Genomic DNA, 25,697 nt, shown 5'->3' on the forward strand with positions numbered 1-25,697 from the left:
CTCTTGCCTATGCGCACAAAGTTTCATTTCGTTTAAGCCTCGAGGCTCAACTACAGCAACGTTCTACGCTTTGTCATTAACACAAACACAGTCACACACACACACTCACACACACATAGACGCTGAGGCAGACAGACTGAGGAGCAGCAGGTTGAAACAATGCGCAAAAATTCGTTATTGATGCTGACTTTGACACTTACTATTTAAGCTGAAAATCGCTCATTAGCAATTATGTTTGTGTGTGTGTGTGTTTTGCAAATTTCACACGCAACATGCAGCAAGTCCAGTTACAAAGTTAATTGCAGCAGCTTAGTTGCAACAACAACTGTAACAAGCAACAACAGCACTTAAACCGGAAATAGACTATTAAACGTTCGCACACAAACACACACACACACACACACACATATGAACTGTCAGTCATATGGTGGGAAAGTCAGCAACAACTAAACAAACGTGGCAAGCCACTCACGTTCGCTCGCTCTCTCGCTCGCTCACACTCTTGCGTTCGCTCTCGCTCTCTTGGCTCTCGCCAAGGTCGCCTTGACTGAAGACATCAAACCGTGCAACATGCAACCTGCCACAACTCGAACTTGCAACATGCCCAACAGCAGCGGCAACATGCAGCAAGCAGCAGCAACTAAATTGTTTACATTTTTAAATCACGCCCAACACGTCTTAGCACTAAAAATAAATTATAACAAAAATATAAAAAATTAATTCATTTCAAGCTTAAGTCGACTGCTTTAAATTTTTAATAAAAACGCTTCGCGTTCTGCGTTTAAATTGCGCTTTTGGCTTTGGGGCCGCAGGCTACGCTGCCGCGTTCGCTCGCTTGCTTTTGTCTCTCTGCATCCTTTCGAGCGCTTGTGGCCTGGGGGCGTTAAGCGGTCGGGTTGGCTGTTGCCAACAAGTTGGAGCGCCCATGAGTAGCAAAAACCAGTTAGTTGGCCATTCAAGGTTTCAGTTCAGAGCGAACACTCGGCGCGAATGCAAGTCAGGTAAAAGCAATTGGCAGCTAGCGCGGCATATTCAGTAGGCAGCTAACGGCGGGCGCGTCAACAACCGGAAACGGAAGTAAACATTTAAAGCGTGTGACAAATGCAAATGCAAATGCAATTAGAATATGCGTGCTAATTAAAAATTAATTCAAACGCTTAACGGAAATTAGCAAACAGCGCTGGCTCAAAATATAAACAAGCAACAGTAACAATTTGAAATAAAAACAATTGAATTGAACAATTTTATGCAGTCGCGCTGTTTAATATAAATTAGTTAAAGTGCATTTCCTAAATATACCGACTTTTTTGTGAGTTACCATTATCATTGTATGTGTGTGTGTGCTCTCTCTTTCTCTAACTCTTCTCACTTACTGTTTTGTTATTTTAGCTAACTGTGTGCGTTGCTCGCTTAAGATGCAACAGTTTATTTTGATATTGCTTAAGCTCAGCTATATTATTGGTGACTTGGTATTAATGAACGTTATTTCATTTTTTATAGAACTCCATTTGTTGCATTGGATCAACGATCACCATTGACGGTGGATTCCTCTTGCCCCAAACGGTGAGTAAGCAACAACTTTATTTTGCTTTTGGCCTCAAAGCAAAGCAAAGCAGCTCAATAAATTAGTTTAACAAAGATTCTGTAATACACACACACCTGAATCTGAGACTAAGTCTGCGTCTCCGTCTGTGTCTGCCTCTGACCGTGAGGCACAAGTTGCATGCCAGCTCTTTATGCTCCAACTGCTTTGTTGTTGTTGTTGTTGCTTTGGTATTGGCTTGGGCCAAAAGCGCCGCCGGCTCAACTGATTTTCGTCTCTCCCACAACAGCGGCATGCACATGGCCTGTCCCAAAAAAAAAATACACTATATATTGTATGTGTGTGTGTGTGTGTGCCAAAGACTGTTTAAAAATTTGATGCGCCTCAAGTGCCCGCATCAGAAATAAACAAAAGTACGCAGCAGCAAACAGAGGAAGGGGCAAATATATATAAGAAAAAAATAATAAAAATTGTAGCAAGCTGGCGGGCATTTTTTGGACAAACTTGCCCCAAGGCTGAGTTATGTATGTGTGTGTGTGCCAAAGACGCTGACGACAAAACGAAGCACGGGGCGCATTAAATTGTATTCATGCTGCTTTTACCTTAAAGGCTATAAAGCAAAAAACGTTGCCCGTGTGTTTGCTTGCATGTGTATGTGTGTGTGTGTGTGTGTGTCTGTTGACCGCTTGTTGTGGCACTAAGCTTGGCCAAAAAGCCCTGCAGCCTGCACGTACCCACATAACAAAACATGGCAACAACAACAACAGCAAGCAGAAGAAATTGACGAATCGACAAAGTTCGCAGTTCGCAGTTCTCGCTCGTCTGCAGGCAAAGTTCAAAGCGACTGCTGTTCCTGTTGCTGTTGCTGTTGCTCTGGCTGCAACCAAAAGCGCATACAAATAAAGCAAAAAACACGCAGCGACCTTCGCACATGCCTGGCACAGCTAAAATTTGTTTTAAATACAATTAACAACAGCATTTTGGCATTTACATGCAGCAGCAGTCAAAGCCCCACCAAAGTGGCAAAAGGAAATGCATTTGATTGCACATTGAAAGGCGCCTACACACACACAGGCACACACACACACACACACAGACACGCAGAGCGCGCTTAATGCCGCGCCGCTGTAGCCGTCGTGTTAATTAAGCTGCAATTCGGCATCATTACCAGCATCAACATGGGCTACATTGCCAATTGGCAGCCAGGCTCAGTTGCTAGACTGCCAGCACTCAAATAGCAGTTAACAAAAGCGTGTAATCCAAGCTCAACGAACAGGCAATGCTCTAGCAAAAACTGCGTGACCAAGTCGCAAAACATTGATTTGAAAGCTAACAGCGTTAATTAAATACTGATAAATATTATTTTATATACTCAAGCAAAAGCGACTTATTATTTTTTAACTAAGCAACTTGAGCTGAGCTTTATTTCTGATATGTTAAATTAGATAAATAGTTTGAAAATAATTTATTGAATTTCTTCCTATTTTTTCTTCACTTGTTCAGCAGAATTAATGCTGCAATTTAAATTTATATTTTATATTATTTATAAATCTATTGAAAAAATCTTCTTCCAATCTAATTTAATAGTATCAGCATTTAAAATTGACAGCTGAGCTAAACTTGTAGCAATATTAAGATAAAATAATAAATAAATAATTAAGTGTTCTATTTATTACAGAATATCATCTGATCATTTAAATATTTGAGCATTCATAGAAAATATTATTAAAAAATAAATAAATTAAAATGTATAAAATAAAGTTTACAATTTTTGACTGCTGATTAAAGCAAAACTGTGTAAAATTATAGCTCAGCTACTATTTTAGTTAAAACTTAACTGCCTTAAATGCCAATTGAAGCTGTTTAAAGAAACATTTTTAAATTTTATGACCCAGTCTAATAGATATTTTTGTTGAAAATATTTTTATAATTAAAACTGCTTGCAATGCATGCAAAATTTATCTTTGTTCTGCTTGAGGCAGAGGGTTAAACTTCAAACTCGGAACTAAAATCATTGAGAACATACAAAATTGAAATGAAATTTTTGTTGAAAGCTATTTGTTGCTTGCTCAAGCGAAAATAGCAATGCAGGCACTTGGAGCCACAGCTTGGAAGTTAGAGTAGCAAGAAAAAAGGCAACAGCAGCAGCAGCAGCAGCAGCTAAAGCAACAACAGTTGCTGCTGCTATTCATGTTGCTGCCGCTGCACCTGCAACATTCGTATTTGTTGTGCTTGCTGTCGATTGCTTTGTGTTGCATGCTGCTATTTATTGTTGTTGTTGTTGTTGTTGCAACTGCAATATGCACACGCAAATTGCACCAATTAGGAAATGTGCATTGGCAGTGGCAGTTGCAGGAATCAGAATGCGTGTTGCAAGCTGCAATTGCCACTTGAATGGCTGCCAATGCAAAGTGCAACTGCAACTGCTGCTGCTGCTGTTTGAGGTCCATTCAGCTTGAAACATTGCCGTTAATTATTATGTACACTTGATTAGGCAGGCAAACGAAATGTTTGTGCTGCCCGCCACACACACACGCACACACACAGACAAAAGCATAAAAATGTTTGCTGTTGTTGCTGGCAACAAAAAGGTTTTGCAATCTTGAAGCGTCTAATTGGGTTTGGTTGCTTGATTGTGTGCACAACGCTGCGTATGCGCAATTTTCATATTTGTTGCGCTTTTGCGCATTTTCAACTTACAATTCAATTTTCAAAAGCATTTAGCAATAAAAACAACATCAAATGCTCACTCACTGACTTGACTGACTGACTGCTGCCAGCTTAATAGATATATATGTATGTGTGTGTGTATCTGTGTGAGTTTGTATATTATTGCTGCAGCAGCTTTTGCTGTTTTTATTTCTTTTACAAGCAAAGCAGCTGAAGCGTTGTCTGTGTAATGTTTGCTCTGATGCCAACCGATTTGGCTGCTGCTGCATGTGTGTGCGTGTGTGCAGAGCTAGAATATATATATGAATATATATGTAGCATAAGCATTTTTAGCTTTTGCTTTTGCTTTGGCATATGCAGCACAATCGTCGTTTTTATTTAATATTTTCTAATAAATTTTTCAAAGTTTATTTTTGAAAGCCTTGCAGCGTTTTAATATCTACTCGACTCGACTCCGCTCTAACTCAGACGCCCGCGCACAACACACACACACACACATGTATTCTATATATATATAGCTTATATTTGTACAATTTGCCAGTGCACACAGACATACGTACGTATGAGCTTGCTGCAACTTTTGCTAGCAAAATTTTCATAGGACTTGCGACTGATTTCCCATATGCCCAGAGTCTCTCCTCGCTCTCTCACGCTCGCTCTTGTGCTTAGTGCAACACAGCTGTGGCAGCTACAGTTTTTCGTGGCCTTTTGTAACTGCTGCTGGGGCTAAGATGAAGTTCCACATGCATGAGTGTGTGTGTGTGTGTGTAGGGTCAAAAAATGGGCAACAAAAAGCCAAAAAAAAAAACTTTCATTTGCCTGCTCATCAGCGTTTTGATTTTGGCTTGCTCACATTCTATATATATAGTATATATATAATATATATGTGCGGCTGAATGGGTGGAGACAACTCCCACTTGGCACTGCAGGCAATGGATTCTTCTTAAAGTTGCCTGCGGGGCAGTTGCGTGATTTTCCAACTGTGTGTGTGTGTGTGTTGCAAGCATGAGTACTTGCTGTTTGTCTTGGCAACATACACAAAACGTGGCAGCAGCAGCTCTGGGGAGCAGCAGCAGCAGCAGTCCCTCAACGTCTAATTGACGCGCATTGGCGGCAACTCTGTTACTTTTATTTTTCGCCAAGCTTGCAACTGTTGCAACGCCATAAATCTGACTTAAATCGCTTGCATAACTTAAGATATAACTTTATTGCCCCCCCCCACTCCCCGCGCGCTAACACATATACAGCCTCATATGAAGTTCTCGAGGGAGCATGCAAGTGTAGCCGGCGGCATTTTAAAATTGAGATAAGGTTTTGCCTCGAAAAACTTTCGTTTTGGGGCTTACTTTTTTTTTCTCTCGTTCGTTTGCTCTACTCTGCGTGTGTGTGTGTGTTCAACTGTTTTGTGCGTTGTTTTATGCCGCCTAAGGGACGCTGCGCTGGCTACGACCAACTTAGGTATGATATCTTTAAATGCAGACACACACACACACACAGACATTTATACGTATGTAAGCCAAACGGACACCAACTTACCTTACCAAAACCCAAAACTTTGCCTGTGTGTGTGTCTGTGTATTGTTTGGGAGCAGCTACAGAATCAGAGCCAGCGCCAGAGCCAGCACCAGCGCCAGCTTCAGCACTGGCAGCGTTAGGGCTTGGAAGTCAGTCGCCTTGTCGTGGTTGCTGCCAATGTTCATGCTCTTTTGTTGTTGTTGGCATTGCTGTTGCTGTTGCTCATGTTGCCTGCAGCGCTGCAAGGATAAATGAATGAGGAGGCACCCACACACACACACACACACACACACACTAGCACACACACATACGTCTGCATGCAGGTTCGTTTGCCCCGTAGGAGCATCAATCCACACCCCAAAAACTCAATCTCCGTGCACCTTGTTGCCTGTCGCTGTCCATATATGTGAGACTGAGGCGACTGCGAGTGCGACTTGCCTTGGCTTGGCTTGGTTTAGGTTTTGGTTTTGGTTTTGGTTCTGGTTTCGTTTCATTTCGTATCCATCCATGATTTCCGCACTAATTCCAAACGATCGCCGCTGGCATAGTCAGCGTTTTGCCCTTTTTCACTCCTGCCAGCTCGCTCACACACACACACACACACCCATACACTTACACATGCACACCAGCAGGACACGCTGTCTGGGTCCTGGCCTTTGTGTGCGGAAGGTTGCCTGGCCGCAGGACATTTTGTAGGGGTTACATAGTCAGCGTTGTCGTCAGAGCTTGACGTCGTCGTCCTCGTCGTCGTCCTGCTCAGTCGCTGGCTAAGGTGTATATCTGTAACTGTATGTTGATCTATGTGTCTGTATGTGTGTGTTAGTGTGTGTGTGTGTGCACTTTAGCTCATTTCTTGGCTTTTGTTATCGCTTTTGTGTGGGTTTTTAGCAAGTGGGCGGCTGTGGCTACCAATTGCCAGGGCAGCTCCTGCGCCTCTGTCGCATGCAGCTTGAGCTCAACAAGTACACTGTGAGAAACAACAAAAATGTATAAAAAAATTATTGAAATTATATAAACATTAAATTAAAGACAGACAAGCAATTACAGTAAGAACAAGTAACAAATTAATTGTTGCTTGAAAAAAAATGAATGACCCAAAAATTGTAAAGCAAAATCAATTCGAATATTTTCGTCTTATTAATAATTTATATTGAAAGCAAAATGAGAGAATTCCTGCTACATCATCAAATATAAATAATCTTAGAAAATCTTATTAAATAAAATAGCGCATTATTTTATTTTCGCTTTGATTTAACTTTAGACTTTAATTTAATAGCAGCTAAAAGTTTTCAGTATTTATAATAAACTGCACAAAAATCAGTTATATCTTAACATTATGACTTTTTAATTTATGTCATTTTATATTATTTATTATATATGTTTATTTTTGCAAGTGTTTGAGCGAATGTTGTAGGAGCGGCTTGCTCATAGCCAGCGGCAAGTTTTGTCTATGCCATGGACTCAGCAAAATTATTTTAGCTCGCGGCGCTGCAGCAGCAGCAGCAGCAGCGGCAGCAGCTGCAACTCGATAGTTTTATCCAAAATCTGAACAATGCTAACTAATAAGCTGTCTTACCACAGCCCGAGCCGCACATCAGCTGCAAAGCTGTGTGCGCTTGTCTGTCTGCATGTGTAAAATGCTGACAAAATGAAACTCAATAATGGCCAAAATGCCAGCCCAAGCTGGCAGAGAGAGCTGAGAGCGTAGATTTAAGTTGAGTTAATGGCAATGCCATTAAAAGGCAAAGCCCAAAGATGTCAGTACAACTGCAGCAGCGTATTATGGTAGCCACAACAGCAACAACTACAGCAATAACAACAACAACAACAATAAATGCAAATGCAGTCATGGCAGCTTGACAGGCTTGCTTCTTATAGACATGGCCAGGCAAACAAAACACACAGCAGCAACAGCAACAACAACAGGCAACTCTTCAAAATGTTCATGCTAAACTGAAGTGTAACCAAAGGCGCTGCGAACTAGACGCTGCCTCTCGCTTCAGCGCATGCATGCTGTCTCGCTCTAGCTGCTGCATAGAAAAGATAACGCCGGCAGCGCTATTGGACTAGAATAGGTTGCAAAACTGCAAGTTGCACTTGTGTGTGTGTCTGTGTGTTGCTTATATACAATACCGTTAACAGTGGGTGTGTTGCAGGTGTATGTGTGTGTGTGTGTCTTTTACTGTTTGCCATGCACCTGTGCAGCAAGCACAGGCTATAACTTGCCTCAAGTGGGCCGCAAAGCAATTGAAATTGAATTGTTTTGTGGCACAGAGCTCAAGCAGTTGTTGCTGCTGCTGCTGTTGTTGTTGTTGTTGCATTTAAGCCACATGCATTTGGCTAGAGTTTCATTGAGCGCATTGCTTACGCTTTATAATTGTTATAAATTAATAAAAATGTGCCAAGCCACAGCTGCACACCAACACACACACATTGACAAACAAGCCATGAGAATTTGCCTTGCAGCCATTTTCTTTAGCCATGTTTTTTTTTGCTGCTTTTTGCTGCTTGCGCGTTGTCGTTTGCTTTTAACCCTATTTGCCAGCTGTATGTGTGTGTGTGTTGCTTTTTTTTATTTTATTTTTGCTTGTTGCTTGCGTCGCATTCAAATGCGCACACGTTGATGTAAACGCAAACGTAAACGAGTGTGGAATGCTCATGCAGTTAAAGTTAATCAAATCGTAATTACCCCAGCCATATGCCCGCAGGGCTTAAAACATTTTAAAAAGCAAACTTGTTTAGTAAATATGCAGCGGGCGGGCGGACGGACGGACGAACGGACGGTCACTCATTGCAGCAATGCAAAAAATAAAAATTGCGCACATTTATCAGCGGCGAGCCGCTTGATTGAGCTTTATTAATTTGTTGTTCAACGTACTGGCTAATGATACTGTAAGCTGAGCGCCAGCCAGCCAGCCAGGGCTGTGGACTTTTGCCATAATCATCATTAAAACGCGCGCGCTGAGCGCTTAGTTTTGGCTTACGTTGCGTATACGTAATGTGGAGCCAGCTTGACATGTCACAATTAGCGTGCGTGATGCGCGCTCAGCCACTCGCCATAACGATGCTCAAATCAACGTGATTTTCGTGTGAAAATCGAGCCGCATGCCCCACAGGCAGCAACAACAACAGCAGCAGCAGCAGCAACAGCAACAGCAACAACAACAACAACGTTGAACTGACTGTAAAAGCCCTGCGACGCGAACGTTGGCGATTTTGTCTTGTCGTGTTTTACTGTAGCTGCAACTGTTGCCACAGGCTTTGTTTGTCTGTCTGTCTGCGCGGCTGTCTGTGTGTTTTGAATGTTGCGCGGGGGGAGGTCACGGCACATAAGTGAGTTAAACGCATTGCCAAAGCCAAATATTCCCACAGAGTTCGAGGCAGCAGCCCATATGGAAATACTTGCAGCACTTAACTATAAGTAACTCTCTCGCTCTGATCCTTGTGCCCCCCCTCGAGTCAATAAAAAAAATACTAAGCTTTGGCATTTTGGGGCATTTTCTTTTGTCACGTTTCTACCTTCTCTCTTGGCCATGTAATCAACTCTCACACACACACACACACAATTTGTTTTGTTGGTCAAATTGGTTCTCATGAATTAACTCGACTTGACTTACATAATATAAGTGCGGCGCATTAACTCATCAGACATCAGACACTAATCTGTCTAATTAATTATTCTAGGAAAAAATGCGATATGGATCGAGAGCGCGAAAGAGATGCAAAAGGCCTCGAGCCACGAGACTTGTCCTCGACGGGACGTATTTATGCTCGAAGCGATATTAAAATAAGGTAAGACGCAAATACACTGTGCAAAAATTCTGTGACTAACAAAGCACAGCAAGAATAAATTCAAATTCTTATGCATAACATAAAGTTAAGCTTACTTATTCAACATTTGATAGATTAATTAATAACTATTTGCTAAGCCTATTATTTGGTTTTAATTTTTTATCTTTTGTTTTAACAGCTGTACTTAATTATTATTTATATTACTCATTAATAATGTGCTAAGTTTCTTTTTCAATAACTTACAACTTGCAATTTAATTTAAGTTAATTTGTTGTAAGATATTAACAACTAACAATGCACAACTTAAAGAATAAATTCAAATTATTATGCATAACATAAAGTTAAGCTTACTTTATAAATTAATTCAACATTTAATAGCTTTATTAATAACTATTTACTAAGCTTATTATTTTGCTTTAATTTTTTATCTCTTGCTTTAACATCTGTACTCATTATAAAAAGTAATAATGCAATCAGCTTCTTTTTCAATAACTTACAACTTGCAATTTAATTTAAATTAATTTTCTATACAATACTATTGTTCATAAATATTATTTTAATTGATTTATGCTTGCGAATAAGTTTAAACTTAACAAGTTATTAGCAGCGACTTTTAATTTAATATTTTATTTTACATTGTCACGTTTCAAGTTAAGAATAAATGAAAAACTTATTTTGCAAACTGAATTTCAAAGTAGGAAATGTACTGCAATTATTTCGCTCAGTGTAGCTTTTGTAATTTCGTCAATTTACATAACTTACGCTTTTACGTTTTTTGTTTGTTCGTGCAGCGCTTCACCCACCGTTTCGCCAACGATCTCAAACTCCTCATCGCCCACACCGACTCCACCCGCCAGCTCCTCAGTGACGCCGCTGGGTCTGCCTGGCGCAGCCGTGACGCCGCTGGTAAGTTAGCCACTTAGCCACTTGGGCTGAGTTGAAATTCGTAGCTGGGATTAACATAATTGTGCGCTCTTGATTAGAACTCCTTGAATAGCGGCAGTGGCGGTCCGGGCAGTGCAGCAGCTGCGGCCAGTTCCTATTTGCATAACCACAAGCCCATCTCGGGCATACCATGTGTGGCGGCCGCATCGCGGTATACGGCGCCGGTGCACATCGATGTGGGTGGCACGATCTACACGAGCTCGCTGGAGACGCTTACCAAATATCCGGAGTCGAAGCTGGCCAAGCTCTTCAATGGCCAGATACCCATTGTGCTGGACTCGTTGAAGCAGCATTATTTCATCGATCGCGATGGCGGCATGTTTCGCCATATATTGAACTTTATGAGAAACTCAAGACTACTGATTGCCGATGATTTTCCTGACCTCGAGCTGCTGCTGGAGGAGGCGCGCTACTATGAAGTTGAACGTAAGTATGAACAGCATTTCCATTCCCAGCCAGCACCTCAAGCTGATTTCCATGTTGCTAATTTGAACTTTGTCTGCATCTCTGTGTTTCGTTGTTGTTGTTGTCGCTTGGGGCAGCGATGATTAAGCAACTGGAGAGTATGCGCAAGGAGCGTGTACGCAATGGTAACTATTTGGTGGCGCCACCCACACCCCCAGCCAGGCACATTAAGAGCAGCCCAAGGACTAGCACAGCGCCCGATTGCAACTATGAGGTCGTCGCGCTGCACATCTCCCCAGATCTGGGCGAGCGCATTATGCTCTCGGCGGAACGGGCGCTGCTCGACGAGCTCTTCCCGGAGGCCAATCAGGCGACGCAGTCGAGCCGCAGCGGCGTCTCCTGGAACCAGGGCGACTGGCGCCAAATCATACGCTTCCCACTCAATGGCTACTGTAAGCTGAACTCGGTGCAGGTGCTGACGCGACTGCTCAATGCCGGCTTCACCATCGAGGCGAGCACCGGCGGCGGCGTCGAGGGTCAACAGTTCTCCGAGTATTTGCTGGTGCGTCGCGTTCCCATGTGATAGGCTCGGCCCGGCTCGGCTGGACACATTTTAATTGTAATCTATGTGCGTGTGGCGCACTAAGGGGCGTGGTTTTGGGGGGCGGCTGCCTGCAGCTAGCAAAAAAGTAAAAGCAAAAGCAAACAAAAGCAAAAACAACAAAATACAAATTTCAAAAATTCAAATGTTATTTAATGTTTATAACAATTAAGTGGCTACACACACACACACACGCACACGCATACATGTTTAAAATATATTTATTTAGAGCGCCCCCAGCACTGATTTGTTGTCGTTTCAACATTGCGTATTAAGTCAATTTGTTTTATTTTTCTTTAAGTGCATTTATATATATAAAAAAAAAAACAAACAAACAACTTTATTTTCGTTTATTTATGCAATTACAACTACTATAAGCCAACTAGACAGTTGATGACAATTGTCTGCAAGCATAAATTATATAAAAACATACATATATACGTAGCTATCACACACACACACACCAACACACACATACACAATTGCACACACTAAGCAACAAAAGTAATTAACTCACAGCAATAGTTTTGTAGCAATTGATGTAATTGAACTTTTATGAATGTAAACTATGAATTAACTTCTCAATATAAAAAACTACATAACATAAATATAGCAGCAACCCTACAAACCTAAAATATAATAAATAAATAAATACACACACACTACTATGTGCAAAAGTAAAGATACTCAACGAATACAAAAAGCAGTAAAGCAACAACTAAAATACATTTTAGTAAATCCATTAAATTGTCTATTTGCGTATTTAAAAAAAAATAAAAACAATAAAAAAAATACAATGGTAAAATACAAAATGTTTATTAATTATATGCTGCCCTAATGGGAGGGACCTCACTACAGTGAACGCTCGCAAAACAAAACGGTAAGCAACTATATTAAACATTCAAAAGCTCTAGCTTAGTGAAATTGCGTCTGATTTTAGAATTTCTTGCATTGTTAGAGTCGTAAGATGTTTATAAATTAAACTGCATTCATACTTGGAAGTTTTAAGATTTTCGATATTTTGGCAAAAAACGTGATGTAACCCCTGTAAATTTTGAGAAGCTATATGTCAGCTAAAAAAATCGGACTATAGAGTTGTTTGGCTTAATTCACTCATGAGATTGTAGGTAAACATTTGAAACAATTTTTTGACAAAGTTATGGCAATAAATCCAATGCCAAAGAGCTACTGTTTAATTTCAAACTTTGCGAAGCTACAACTCAGCTAAAAATCTAATTGTTCTATACGTCCCTATGTTTGTGTGGAAAGCACAATTAAAATGAGCTTAAACAGGGCTCATATAAAAATTATTTGGCGAAGTTATGAACAAAATAGTAAACATACAAGACAAATTTTTGTGAAATACCGCATTTTGATAAGCCGTAATTCAGCGAAATTGCATCCGATTCGGAGTTTCAAAACATGTTGACTCGTGAGATCATAGAATAAAAACCATTCAAACTGGGAAGTTTTAAGATTTAATTATTTTGGCAAAAAACGTGATGTAACCCCTGTAAATTTTTGCCAAAAATGATGCCGTCTTCATTTCGTTTCACTTTCAATCTTTGCGAGGCTATATCTCAGCCAAAAAAAAATCGGACAGAAAGAGTGGTTTGGCTTAATTTAATCATGATATTGTAAATAAACATATGCTGGATGCGTTTGATCAATAAACAAAATTATTTTAGACCAAGTTATTGCAATAAAACCAAAACGGCAGAGGCTACTTTTTGTTTAATATCAAGCTTTGAGAAGCTATAACTCTTCTAAAAAAAATCCGATTGAACTGTTCTATAGCATTTTATGTTGGTGTTGAAAAGTGTAATTAAAATGAGTATAAAAGTGTATGATATAAAAATTATTTGGCGAAGTTATGAACAAAATAGTAAACAAACATGACACATTTATGTGTGTTAAGCTTTGATAAGCTGTAATTCAGCGAAATTGCTTCCGATTTTAGTGTTTCATGCCTTAAACTCAAAATATAATGATACAACTTTGTTTTGAGCATCAAAACAAGCGTGCGGTAGTAAACCGTTTAAGAATCGGATGAGTTTTGACCAAGATATGGCTAAACAACAAATGCTGCAGATTTGTGTTTTTTTTATTTCAAAGCTGTAACTTATGAATGAATGTTTTATTTCACACTTTGTTGAGCTCTATCTCAACAAGGTAATTATAAAACTAAAAGCAATTACAATTTAAAAAGAACTAAATTCATTCATGTACAAAAAACTGGGTAAAACTTGCGGCCTTGGCGAAGGTAAGTATGACAGGTAAGTAATGTTTGTTATTGTTGTATCCAGACACCTCCTGTCCGTGAAGATGTATAAAGAGCGTGCATTCTAAGAAAAGGGGAAGATCGAGCGCATACGCAGTCAACAAACGCTATTGAGAACAAACCTTGCTAAAGAATTCTTTCCTCTCTCTACAAATAATAACACATATTTAGTTTGTTTTTGTTTAGTATTTTATTAAAAAAATATATATGTGTATATACAATAGAATATACAATGTATAATAATAATATTAAAAAATAGTAATAGTAATAATTTAGCAGTAAACAAAATGCTTAATTATATAAAAGTAATATTAATTGTATTATGTACAACAATATGTCTGTAATCAGAATTAAATGGTAGTTGATTAAAATACTTTGTTCTACTTTTATTAGTAATCAATAAATATAGATAGCCAAACTTAAAGTTGCTTCAGAATCCTTTCGAGCAGCAAAGCTATCATTGTTGTTGAATGATGATTAGTCCAGATCGCTTCTGTGTATCTCAAGGATGTGGACAGCAAACTGTTGACTGTGAAGTGGTGAAGTCCGTTGCAGTAAGCACTTCCTCAATTAGTGGAGAGCAGCTGGAGAGGCGCCGCAGCTATTGCCCATGACGTTGTCCTCATGCAGCGCAAGCACATTGGGCTGTAAATAAAATACAATAATTGAGAAATGTTTTTTGATAAGAATAAAGATGTAGATGCAGATGAATTGCTTTTTGACTTACTTTCTTCTATAGATGGGCCATGGGATGGGTGTCATTTGTTTGACTAGCTCCAGGGCTGCATATTGTGCTATAAGTAGCTTTGGTATATGATATATTCAGCAAACGTTATGCATACGATTGATATTAGACAAACGCCACTCTCAACTAGCGGAACAAACAGAGTTACATCAAAAACAAAACGTTGTTACATCAATTACAAAAGCTTGCGCTCTTCAAACTTTGAGAAGCTCTAACTCAGCGAAAAAAAATCCGATTAAATTGATTTATACTTTTAATTGTAGGCATGAAAAACACAAATGAAATTGTTGTAAACATGCTTAAAAAGAAAAATATTTAGCAAAGTTTTCAACAAAAGAGTATATAAAGAAGCAAAATTTCTGTCATATATAAATCTTGCATAGAGTTTCATGCATTGTTAGACGCGTGAGATAGATGAGAACAAGACTGCATTCAAATTTGGACATTTTAAAATTTTCGATATTTTGGCAAAAAACGTGATGTTACCCCTTTAAATTTTTGCGCAAAAATGATGCCGCCTTCATTTCTTATCACCTTTCTAACTTTCAAGAGCTATATCTCAGCCAAAAAGAATCGCACAGAAGTGTTTTTTGGCTTAATTTACTCATAAGATACTAAATAAACATATGCTGTCGTTTGTTGATAAAAAAAACTTATTTTTAGCTTATTATGGCAAGAAAACCATTGCTGAAGAGTAACTTTTTTGTTTAATTTCAAAGTTTGCAGAGCTGTACTTGCAAAAAAATCGATCCAAAATGCGAATTGCCAGCGCCAGAATTGGCGCAGCGGTGGCAACAATTAAAATGAGTTTAGAGATTTGTATGATATACAAATTATTTTGGCGAAGTTATGAACGAAATAGTCAAACAAACAAGACAAATTTTAGTGAAATAGCAGCATTGATGAACGCCTTAATTCAGCGGAAATACGACCGTTTCAGAGTTTTCATGGCCTTGTTAGATTTGTAAGATTGTCTCTCTAATAACACTACATTTACTTTGGGAAAAATTCAGATTTTCGATATTTTCGGAAAAAATGCAATGTCTTTCCCTTTAAATTTTTGACGAAAATTAAAAGTTGTAAAATCGCAAATGTAATGATGCAACTTTGTACTTAGCATCATTATGAGTATAAAACAGTAAGTCGTTTAAAAATCGAATGGGTATTAACAATGTTATGTTTAGAAAACAAATGCTGCAGTTTTGCTTTTTGTTTTTTTTATTCAAGCTTTGACAAGCTGTAAATCTACTAAATATAGTTAGGTTCGTATCTTTTCTACTACGTGAAAAATACAATTAAAACGAGTATACATTTGTATGATTTAAACAACTATTTGCACAAATTATGAACAAAATAGTAAACAAGCAAGTCAATTTATTGGAAAATTCAATCCCGATTTGAGAGTTTTATGCTTGGGAGATGCATAAAAATAAAACTGCATTAAAATTTTATTATTACATTATTACTACGAACATAAAACAACAAAAATTTCAAGGATCGCATGACTTTTGATCGAGTTGTGACTAATAATCATATGCAACTGGTTTAATTTAAAACTTTGAAAAGCTATGAGTTATATAGGGTAAGATCTGTGAATTAAATACATTTATAGACTCGTAAGATGCCGCTAAGCATCTCATACTATTAAGACTGCTCCGCAATTCGTTGACTCACCTTAATATGTGCTCATAATTTTGACAAAAAAAAAAAAACACAATTGTTTTTATTTGAAAATAATTTTTATTTATATGCATATCTTTGCGTAGGTACTCATAAACTAATTTGATTTAAATTAAATAAATTTCATTACACAATAGTATAAGTAAACTGTACTTAAGCTCGTAGACACACACATATACATATGCATATGTGTGTGTATGCATGTATATGTGTGCTTGGCAAATTAGTTTGCTATAAGTATTTGATTTTGTTGATTATATGATTTACAATTAGTATGTACATAGTATATCTTTGATCGAAATATGTATAATTATAGCTTAAGAGTAAGTTTGTCAGTTTCAAGCTTAAATGGTGCCCAAAAAAAATATGTAAATGTATTCGAAATCTTTAGGAGAATTGCATGGACCATGCATGGCACGCGCGGGATTAAAAAAAAAAAAACAAACAACTGAAAAGTGATAAATTTGTGGCAATTGGCAAAATGTACAATCAGATATTATAGCCTGTATATATAGGTGTATGTAAGTGGGCTGAAGTTATGTTAAACAGTTAGTCTGCATTGCCTAGAAATTATATCACAGTTGGAAAACTAGTTGCTAAAAGCCTATAAACTCTATAAGTAAACGTATAGTATGGTTATAGCTGCTGACAGTTCCATAACTCGAACTAGAAATAAACATAGCTTATAATATAATGTATGTGTGTGTGTGTGTGTGAGGCGCTTGTGGCAAGCATTGAGCGCCGCATGAGAAATGCACTATCGGTGTTTTGTTCTCGTTAAATGAAACGCAAGTGGAGAGACTTAAGCTAAGTGTAGAGACTACTACAGTGTATGCTGGCTAAGTACGCTAGTTAGTAATATCGATAGTATGCTATACAATTTGATTTGATTGAAAGACTTATGTGCTAACAGCATTCAAAAGGCAACCGGCAACGTTTTGGGGGCAGCTGGCAACTGGCACTTGGGTAACTACGTGGCAAGAAGTTTGGATGCTCTGGCAGTGCTGCGGGCTAGACGCGCGTCTCGGTGTTGCGACTGCGCAGCAGCTGCAGCGGCTGCAGCTCACGCTGCGTATCGTTGTAGTACTCGTGATCGGAGCTGGTTGACTCGCTGCCGGGCACTTTGACCTCCAGCGTGGAGGGCACACCCGCCACGGGTATGCCAATGGTTTGCGTGGGTATTGGCGCATCTGCGCCACTCAGCGCATTCAGCAGATACTCGGGATTGTCCACGCTAACAGGCACCTGCAAAAGTATGCGCATGCATTAATATTTGCTTTTTAACTTTGATTATTTATTGCTACTTACACCAATGACATCGATGTAGCCTGTGGCTGCATTGGTCAGATTGTTGTTGTTGCTGTTGTTGTTATTGTTGTTGCTGCTGCTGCTGCCAGTTGCGTTGCCCTGGCCAGTGGGCATCAGATAGTCATCCTCGTCGACGGGCAGATCCAAGCGCAGATTGCCCACGCCCACTTCACGCGCATTCGAGTCGGTCTCATCGTCGCCGCATTGGGCATTGCTCGCGTGCTTGTTGCTCGGGTCCTTGCAGTAGCGATTCAGCTTGGGCAGCTCGGCGGTCGCATCGCTGCGATGACTGGGACCTGGCGCTGACTTGGGCTGCAGATAGTCGTCCGTTTCGACCATGGGCTCGGCGCCGTCTGTGGTGGGCGCCAGCTTGCGTATGAGATCCTTCTCATCCTGGCTGGTGTAGGCGGGCAGGCGTGTGAACTTGTCGCCGGGTATGGCCAAATAGCGGCCCGGATCGCGTGCAAATTCGGCAAACACTGTGGTCAGCTGCTTGAACGGCGGCCGCAGATCCGCATCCAGTTGCCAGCAGCTCAGCAAAGTGCAGTAAATGTCCAGTGAGCAAATCTCAGGCTGCTCCAGCTTCAGGCCCATTTCAATGAGGTCGGGTATGTCCTTGGCCAAAATGTTTTCATGCGGCCGCTGGCCAAACGTCAGCAGCTCCCAAATGGTAACGCCAAAGGCCCAAACATCTGATTTGCTGGAGAAGATGCGATGACGTATGCACTCCAGCGCGAGCCACTTGATGGGCATCTTGCCGCCCGCCGCCTTGTACTCATTGGAGTCCAAGCTCAGCAGCTTGGCCAGCCCAAAGTCCGTGATCTTGACCAGCGATGGCGTTTGCACTAAAACATTGCGCGCTGCCAAATCGCGATGCACTAGGCGACGCTCCTCGAGGTAGGACATGCCCTTGGCTATTTGCGTGGACCAGTTGAGCAGCGCCTTGGAGCCAATCTTGTCGCGATTATTGCGCACATAGTCGAGCAGACAGCCCAGCGGCATCAGCTGTGTGATCAGCATCATTTGGGAGCTCATGCAAACGGCGAGCAGCTTCAGCAGATTGCCGTGCTCCACTGTGGCCATGGCATAGGCTTCGTTCAAGAACTCCTGACTCGACTCGGCGCCCGAGGTCTTGAGCAGCTCCTTAATGGCCACGGGTATTTTGACGTTCTCGCCCTCGGGCACCCACACGCCCTTGTAGACACGCCCAAAGGCGCCCATGCCCAGCACGCCGCCCTTGCGCAGCTCCGCGTCCTTGACAATGCGCAGCTTGCTGAGATTGGCGCCCATGTTGGAGGGACGCAGCGGCTCCGAGTCCTCGCAGCCAAAGAACACCTTGGCCAAGTCGTCCGTCTCCTTCTTCTCCTGCTGCTTCTGCCGGCATATATAGATTATAGCCGAGAGTATGCAGATGACGGGAATGAACACGGCGACGACTATAATGATAATCATATTGATGTTGACATTGGCGCTCAGCTTGGAGTTGCGCGGCGGCGTGGACACGCAGTGGGGACCAATGTGCATGGACTGGTAGTTGATGTGCGGCTGCTCGCGCGGACACTTCGAGGTGCAGTTGAACAGCGTCGAGTTGTCGTAGACTTCGCTCTCATTGAACAACTTGAAGTTGACGCAGGCGAGGCAATCGTCGGCGCCCGGACCAGTGCAGCCTTTGCACTCGGCATGACACTTGAAGCACTCGCGCTTCTCCTCGTCCGCATAGTGATCGCCTGGGCACTCGTCCTCGCACTGCTCCGCCTTCTTGTAGCCCACGCACTTGGAGCACATTTGCTCATGGAAGCCATAGTTGGTGCACAACTCGCAGCGCGGATGGCACTTGCGGCACACGGCCTTGTTCATCAGCGGCTTCAGGTAGCCCTGCTGGTCATGCACGCGATCGTGGTAGTAGCCATCGGGGCATGTGTCGTTCTTATGCAGACAACGGACCACAGTCGCCTCCGCATTGATGATCGCCAAGTCGCAGGTATTGCATGCACCCGGGCCAAGTGTGTTCTTGGGTCCAGTGCAGCCGTCGCAGGTCTCGTGGCATTTGCGGCAAACACCAAACTCCGCGTACTTGCCGTCCGGACAGCTCGCCACGCAGTGCTGCTCATCGCGCACATGCACGCACTTGTCGCAGTGCTCCGCGCCCGGACCCGAGCAGGTGCGGCACTCCGGATGGCACTTCTTGCAGGTGGTGGCATCAAACTGATAAGTGCTGTTAACAAAGAAAGCAAATGATTAATAAACGACTAAGCTAAAGGACTAATCAATAAATATAGCCTGACACTAAAACAAATGCATATTTCAATTAAAATAGCAAGCTGTAGATAAATAAATTTAGGCAAATGGCATAAGCAAACATTAATCTTAATAATATTTGCTTAATTAATAAACTTAAATGGAAATCTAATCAATGTAAATTCGCATGCAACAATTGTAGCTGATAATAAAATAAGTTTAAATTAAAATTCACATGAATTCAATTATTGCATTAAAATAATAGAATATTAAATAGCGCTCTATTTGGAATTTATAGATTTATTTTGATTTGAATGCTAAATTAACGCTTTTCTTATAATCATAAATTTACATACAATTAAGTTTTTCATTCATTTAGCTAGCATATTAAATTGACCTCTATTTGGTGGTAATAATTTTATTTAGCTTCATATATAATAAATTTGTATGTGTGTAATGAATTTAGTCAAATGGTATAAGCAAACATTAATCTTAATAATATTTGCATAATTAATAACCTTAAATTGAAATAAATTCAATGAAAATTCACATGCAGCATTAATAAAATAAGTTTAAAAGCAATGCAAATAAATTTTGGTTTAAATAATAATCATAGAAAAAAATTCTAGGAAATTACGTTCAAGTATTTTGTTCATTTAGCAGCTAGCACATTAAATTGAGCTCTTTGGAATTTATAATTTATATTTAGATTTAATTTGATTTTAATGCCGCATCAACGCTTTTCATGCATTAAAATAGAATATTAAATTCAGCTCTATTTAGAATTTAGAATTTTAGTTCGATTTTAACGCCGAGTTGACGTTTAGTTTATAATTATTTATAATTACGTTTAAGTATTTTGTTCATTTAGCATTTAGCACATTAAATTGAGATCTATTTGGCATTTATAATGTGTATTGAGATTTATTTTGATTTTAATGCCGTATCAACGCTTTTGCTATAATCATAGAAAAATATGCTAAGAAATTAAGTTTTTCATAGCATATTAAATTGAGCTCTATTTTTAAAATTTATAATTTTATTTAGACTAACAATATATATTTATATATATATTTAGTGTTCGGTTTACTTACTTGCTGACATTGCGACAATCGGCATAGCAGGTGCCACTGTAGTTGAAGCTCTTGCAGTTGAGACACTGATCCGGTCCGGAGCCCCAGCAGCCGTCGCTGTTGCACTGATCGGAGCAGACCAAGCCCAATTTTTCTGTAAGATGCAAGCAGAGAGTTAAAAACTGGCAAACAAATGTTGTTGTGCAGTGTTCCACTTACGACACTCGGATGCGTTGAGATTCTCATTGATGAACTGCTTCTGCTCGTTGGAGTGCTGCACATTGGACCAGAGTATGTTGGTCACGAAGCACAAATTCTTGTTGTGCTGAATCACAATGTTGCCCGAGTTGATGCGCTTGAGACTGTGCAGCTCCAGACTGGAGACAGACGACTTAACAATGGAGAGGGCGGCAAAGTAGCTTTCGATGAGCGAACGTCCATGGATCACCTCCAAGTTGCGAAAGTACGAGAGATTTGTGAAATGCTCGTGCACGCCCTCGATGTTCAGATAGCCGGTGATCTCTTTGACTGTGGAGAAGACATTGAGGCGATCCGGATGCATGGGCAGATAGCGCGCGCCCAGTCTGTAGCTGTCCGAGATGTCCTGGAAGCCCGAGAAGGTCTGATCCAGCACGCGTATGTTGCCCTCGATGACGGTGCAGTTCTTGAACGAATCAATGTTGCCGGAGTGCAGCACATTGACGCCCGGACAGGTCTTGGGGCAGGGCCCGTTGCAGGCAACGCACTCGCCATCCTTGGCCATCTTGTCCGAGGGACAGCTGCGCACACAGGCGCCATTATCCTTGAGCAAATGTCCCGGGCACTCGCGCACGCAGGTGGCGCCATAGGCGTACTTGCCCTCCGGATTCGCCTCGAGCGCGTACTTGCTGGGATTGTATTTGCGCATGGGCGGACACTCCTCCTTGCAGACGCCGTCGTCAAAGAAATTCTTGCATGCAATGCAATCCTTCTGCGTGGGTCCAGTGCAGCCGCCAGCGCAAAACAAGTGGCAACAGTCGCGTGGCCCTGGCCCAAAGCAGCGGCCCTGCGAACACTGCGGCGCGCATGTGATTTTGCTGAACTTCTGACAGTTCTGCGGCCCCTCGCCCCAGCAGGCGTCCTGCTGGCAGCTGTCGTCGCAATTGGGGCACGTGCGCTCGCTGGCCGTAAAGTTGTAGGTGTAGTTGTAGCTGTTGTTCGGATCGGAGAGTATCTCGCGCCACACAATGGTGCGCGTATGACACAAATTATAGTTGTTGATGAAGCCCACCCAGCCGGCGAGTATTTCGCGCAGCTCCGGCATCTCCAGCGTGTGCATCTTGGAGTAGGCAGCGAACAGCGCGTACTTTCCATCGTTCTCGTTCAGGCTAAACAAAGTGCGGCCGCGTATGATCTGCAGTCTGTCGAACAATTAGAAATTTAATATGTGCAACTTTATTTTGCTGCCACTGTGACTTACTTGGGAAACACCACTTTGGTTACATCCACATGACTGATCAGTATATAGCCGGTGATCTCGCGTATGTTGGCCAAGAAGCTCAAATCCAAGTTGGGATCGTGCAGCCAGGTCAGCTCCAGATTGCCATCCACATAGGTGCAGTTGGTATAACGATCGCGCAGATTTCGATAATGATGCGTCTTATTCGAGGGCACGGACAGGCGACTCTTGGTGCCGATGCAAACTGCAAGTGCAAGATCAAGCGCAAGGAATTCATTAGTAAAATGATAAAGAGCAATCAATTCTTATACTAATTACAATGCTTAGTATTATATTAAAATAAAAATATAAATCTGTTAATTTTAAAATTTGTTATATGCTATGCCTAGCAAGTTTTAATTATAATTTTGATCAATTAGTAAACATAAATTGTACGCCAATTGAAAAACTTCACCTTTTTTTTATTATTTGTAATCAATTATTAAACATAAATTGTTTGCCAAGTGACTTTAAAAACTTTAAATTAATTTCTATATAATTTATTATTTGTTATCAATTATTATACCCAATACTTGCAACGAATGTTGGGTCTGTTTAACACTCCCAATCTATACGTTTATCAAATCTAAAAACAAATACATAATTTTAAATAATTTTTACATTTAATTTTAAATATTTTATGTAAATTTCTTTTATCGTCGACTGTTCATAGTTGACATTAAATAAATAAATAAATAAATAAATAAAATAAATGAGATTTTATAATTTCAATAACATTTTTTTACATTATTTGTAAACATAAATTGCTTGGCAGCTGCTTTTGTAAGCTTTACAATTATGTGTCATATTATTTCTAATCTTATATATAAAATAGTTTAAAAAAAAATTCAATATAAATGTTGTTTTTGCTGCTGCAGCAGCGTAGAAATTTAAATGTTTAATTTAAAACGGAAATAGCGAACGCTAGTTCGTTGCCTAAGTCTTTTGTTTTGTGCATATGCGCGGAAGCTTCGAAAACAACACACACTAAAAATCGTATACAGCTAAAGAAATATAAATAAATAAATATGGTGGGCGCTTTAGCAACGCTTTCAGTTGGCGTTTTCAATAATTAGCAGCCCACACACACAGACAGACGCAGACGCAGACCTCGACGTCGCTGCTGCTGCTGCGACTGCTGCTGCTCTTATCATTAGTCAGCGACCTGTTTTAGCTGTCGAACACACAAGCTTCATCAATTTGCATGGCCTACTCACACACACACACACACACACACACACAGCTATATATTGTAGTCATTATATTTATTATTTATAAAGAAAAAAAGGGCGCTGCGTAGGTTACGCTGCTGCTGCGCTGCTGCTGCGCTGCTGCTGTGTGGGCTGCAAAAGTGTGCCATGTGTCAGCGAAGAAGAAGAAGAAGCAGCAGCAGCATAGACCCTCTATGACACCCACTTTAGCCTATGCAGGCCCAGCCCACATGTGACTACGCCCACATCGTTCGCTTGCCAAGCTAATTATCAGTAAAAGAAAAAAATCGTTAGCCATAAATTGTTGCCGCTTTTATTGATTTCATGTTGCATTTCTCGGAAAGTCAAAGAACCCCAAACCTGAGCAAAGAATTTAAAAATAATTATGAAGCACAAATATTTTTGTTGTCGCCAGAAATTCTTGTGAGAAACAAAAAGCTAAATGGGCTGCAGTTATGCGTTGGGCGCATTGATCAAAAGCTCGAGGCAATCGAAGTTCAAGTCGCAGCAGCAGTCGCCGCAAATATTTTTGTACAAATTCTTAAGCTTTGTTTTTTTCGCTGTTGCTGATGATGCTGGCACGAAGCGGCCGCTGGGCGCGCCAAGTCGCCATTTCTCATACAGCTCCAGCTCCAGCTCCAGCTCAGCGCATCGCAGCACGTAACCCTTTTCAAAGAGGCCTTTGGCTTTATCGCGCACAATTTATCAGCAGCAGTTTTTCATGTTCTTAAGTTTCTTTCTTGCGAAAGATGCTGCATATGCGATGCTGCTGCTTGCAACGTGCTGTGGCAGCGACTGTGACACGCCTGCGCGTATAAGACTAATTTGTAATCCTTGGGCGACGCTAATGAGTGGACTGCAAATCAAAGAACAAAAGACTTAGGCAACAAACTTGGCCCTAGCGTACAGCTTTTTTTCGAGTGACTGACTGACTGACTGACTGACTGTTTGACTGATTAATAGCCCCAACCGCATTCCAAGCTATGCGCAGAGACTTTCTAAATATTAACAACCAACTACGATTGCTCTGTTCGATCTGTGGCGGTGAAAAGGCCAAACAGTCGTGTGGCTTGTGGTTGCTGCTGTTGTTGTTGTTGTTGCTGTTGTTGCTGTTGTTGCTGTGGTACGTAGAAAGCACAACGCATATTTCGTGTGGCAAGGCAAACGTCTCTGTCTGCATAATCGATTTGAATGCTGCAGCAGCGACTAGATCTACAAGTTTGAACTTTGTATAGAAAAAAATACACAGAAAACAACTCGAGAATTGCTGCAGCAGTTCTCAGTTTCAGACTCGCTTAGCCGGTTCTGCGCGTTTAACAGTTCTTGGGCTCTCTCGCTCTCGCACTCTCACACATTTGCTTTGTGTGTATGTATTCACCCTCTGGCTCTCTTTGCATTGCCTTGTGTGTGTTTTCATTTCGTGGAAAAGATTTTTAACTGTGGCCCAAAACGCAGACGCAACAAAAAACAAAAAACCATCTGGCCGGGCTATGAGCGACGCGCTCGCTTGATTTTTCTTGAACCTTTGCCTGGGGCAGCAGCAGCAACAACAGCAACAACAACAACAACAATAGCGCTGCTATCTTTGCTTGTTGTAATATAACAAAAGATTTAAAAGGGCATTAAGCATGCTTTGTTTTTTACCTAAATTCTATGCGCAGCAGCAGTGGGCAGATTTTGATCAGAAAATTATAAGGCGTTGGCCATGGGCTGCAGGCTATAGACATTTGATCAACAAGTACATTAAACTCTGAGCTGCTGATGAACTATTGGTGAAAGTACGTCAATATATGCAGATGCAGCTAGCAGCTGCAGCTGTTAACCTCGCTCTACTGCTGATTAGGTGTCATAGATTAGCTGCAAACGCTGCGCGCTGTCGCCAACATAAATAATTCATAACTGTTTTGCGACAATTCAGTCGGCGACTCCTCGGCACGCGTTCAATTTATAATGAAATTGTGTAAAAGCGACTAATAAAAACATTTACGCTTCGCATTAAATGCCATTGCGCTCATTATAAGTCGAGCGGCTAGCCAGGCGCCGTCGCCTTCCAAGAGTCCAACTCAAGTGGTAACCAGCTTGAGCGACTTGGTTACGTGCGCAGATTTGTAAATAGTAGTAGTATAGTATACTATATATATAATAAAAGCTAAATAAATTCTGCAAGCGAAGCTGACGCGGCAACTTTCTTTTTGTTGTTGCCACATTGTTGC

General features: G+C 40.9%; 2 protein-coding genes across 4 annotated transcripts in view; one reads left to right on the plus strand and one right to left on the minus strand.

Annotated features, from left to right (window-relative positions):
• Positions 1-990: 990 nt before the first annotated feature.
• On the plus strand, positions 991-11,618 carry LOC108595432 (BTB/POZ domain-containing protein kctd15). 2 transcript variants are annotated; one of them, XM_017980662.1, is made up of 6 exons: positions 991-1,001; positions 1,501-1,563; positions 9,413-9,520; positions 10,312-10,426; positions 10,504-10,891; positions 11,008-11,618. In XM_017980662.1, the coding sequence occupies exons 1-6, from the start codon at positions 991-993 to the stop codon at positions 11,451-11,453; spliced, it is 1,131 nt and encodes a 376-aa protein (XP_017836151.1). In that variant the 3' UTR covers positions 11,454-11,618. The 2 variants fall into 2 exon arrangements, with proteins under 2 accessions (XP_017836151.1, XP_017836152.1); XM_017980663.1 differs by lacking the exon at positions 991-1,001 and adding an exon at positions 1,240-1,309.
• Positions 11,619-16,249: 4,631 nt separating this feature from the next.
• LOC108596250 (epidermal growth factor receptor) overlaps positions 16,250-25,697 on the minus strand; it is a 34,217-nt gene continuing 24,769 nt past the window's right edge. For both annotated transcript variants that reach the window (XM_017981803.1, XM_017981802.1), the window contains exons 2-6: positions 22,256-22,478; positions 21,016-22,196; positions 20,818-20,950; positions 17,486-19,700; positions 16,250-17,422 (exon numbers count right to left, since the gene is read on the minus strand). In XM_017981803.1, the coding sequence (XP_017837292.1) occupies positions 17,189-17,422; positions 17,486-19,700; positions 20,818-20,950; positions 21,016-22,196; positions 22,256-22,478 (3,986 nt within the window). In that variant the 3' untranslated portion in view covers positions 16,250-17,188. The remainder of the gene's footprint in view (positions 17,423-17,485; positions 19,701-20,817; positions 20,951-21,015; positions 22,197-22,255; positions 22,479-25,697) is intronic.

The sequence above is a fragment of the Drosophila busckii genome, chromosome 2R (genome assembly GCF_011750605.1).
Source record: "Drosophila busckii strain San Diego stock center, stock number 13000-0081.31 chromosome 2R, ASM1175060v1, whole genome shotgun sequence".
Taxonomy (NCBI): domain Eukaryota; kingdom Metazoa; phylum Arthropoda; class Insecta; order Diptera; family Drosophilidae; genus Drosophila; species Drosophila busckii.

Bases quoted from the DNA above. Each gene is read 5' to 3' on its own strand.
- LOC108595432 (XM_017980662.1), top strand. The intron at 9,521-10,311 runs GTAAGACGCAAA...TTGTTCGTGCAG, and splicing joins CGAAGCGATATTAAAATAAG to CGCTTCACCCACCGTTTCGC. The intron at 10,892-11,007 runs GTAAGTATGAAC...CGCTTGGGGCAG, and splicing joins GCGCTACTATGAAGTTGAAC to CGATGATTAAGCAACTGGAG.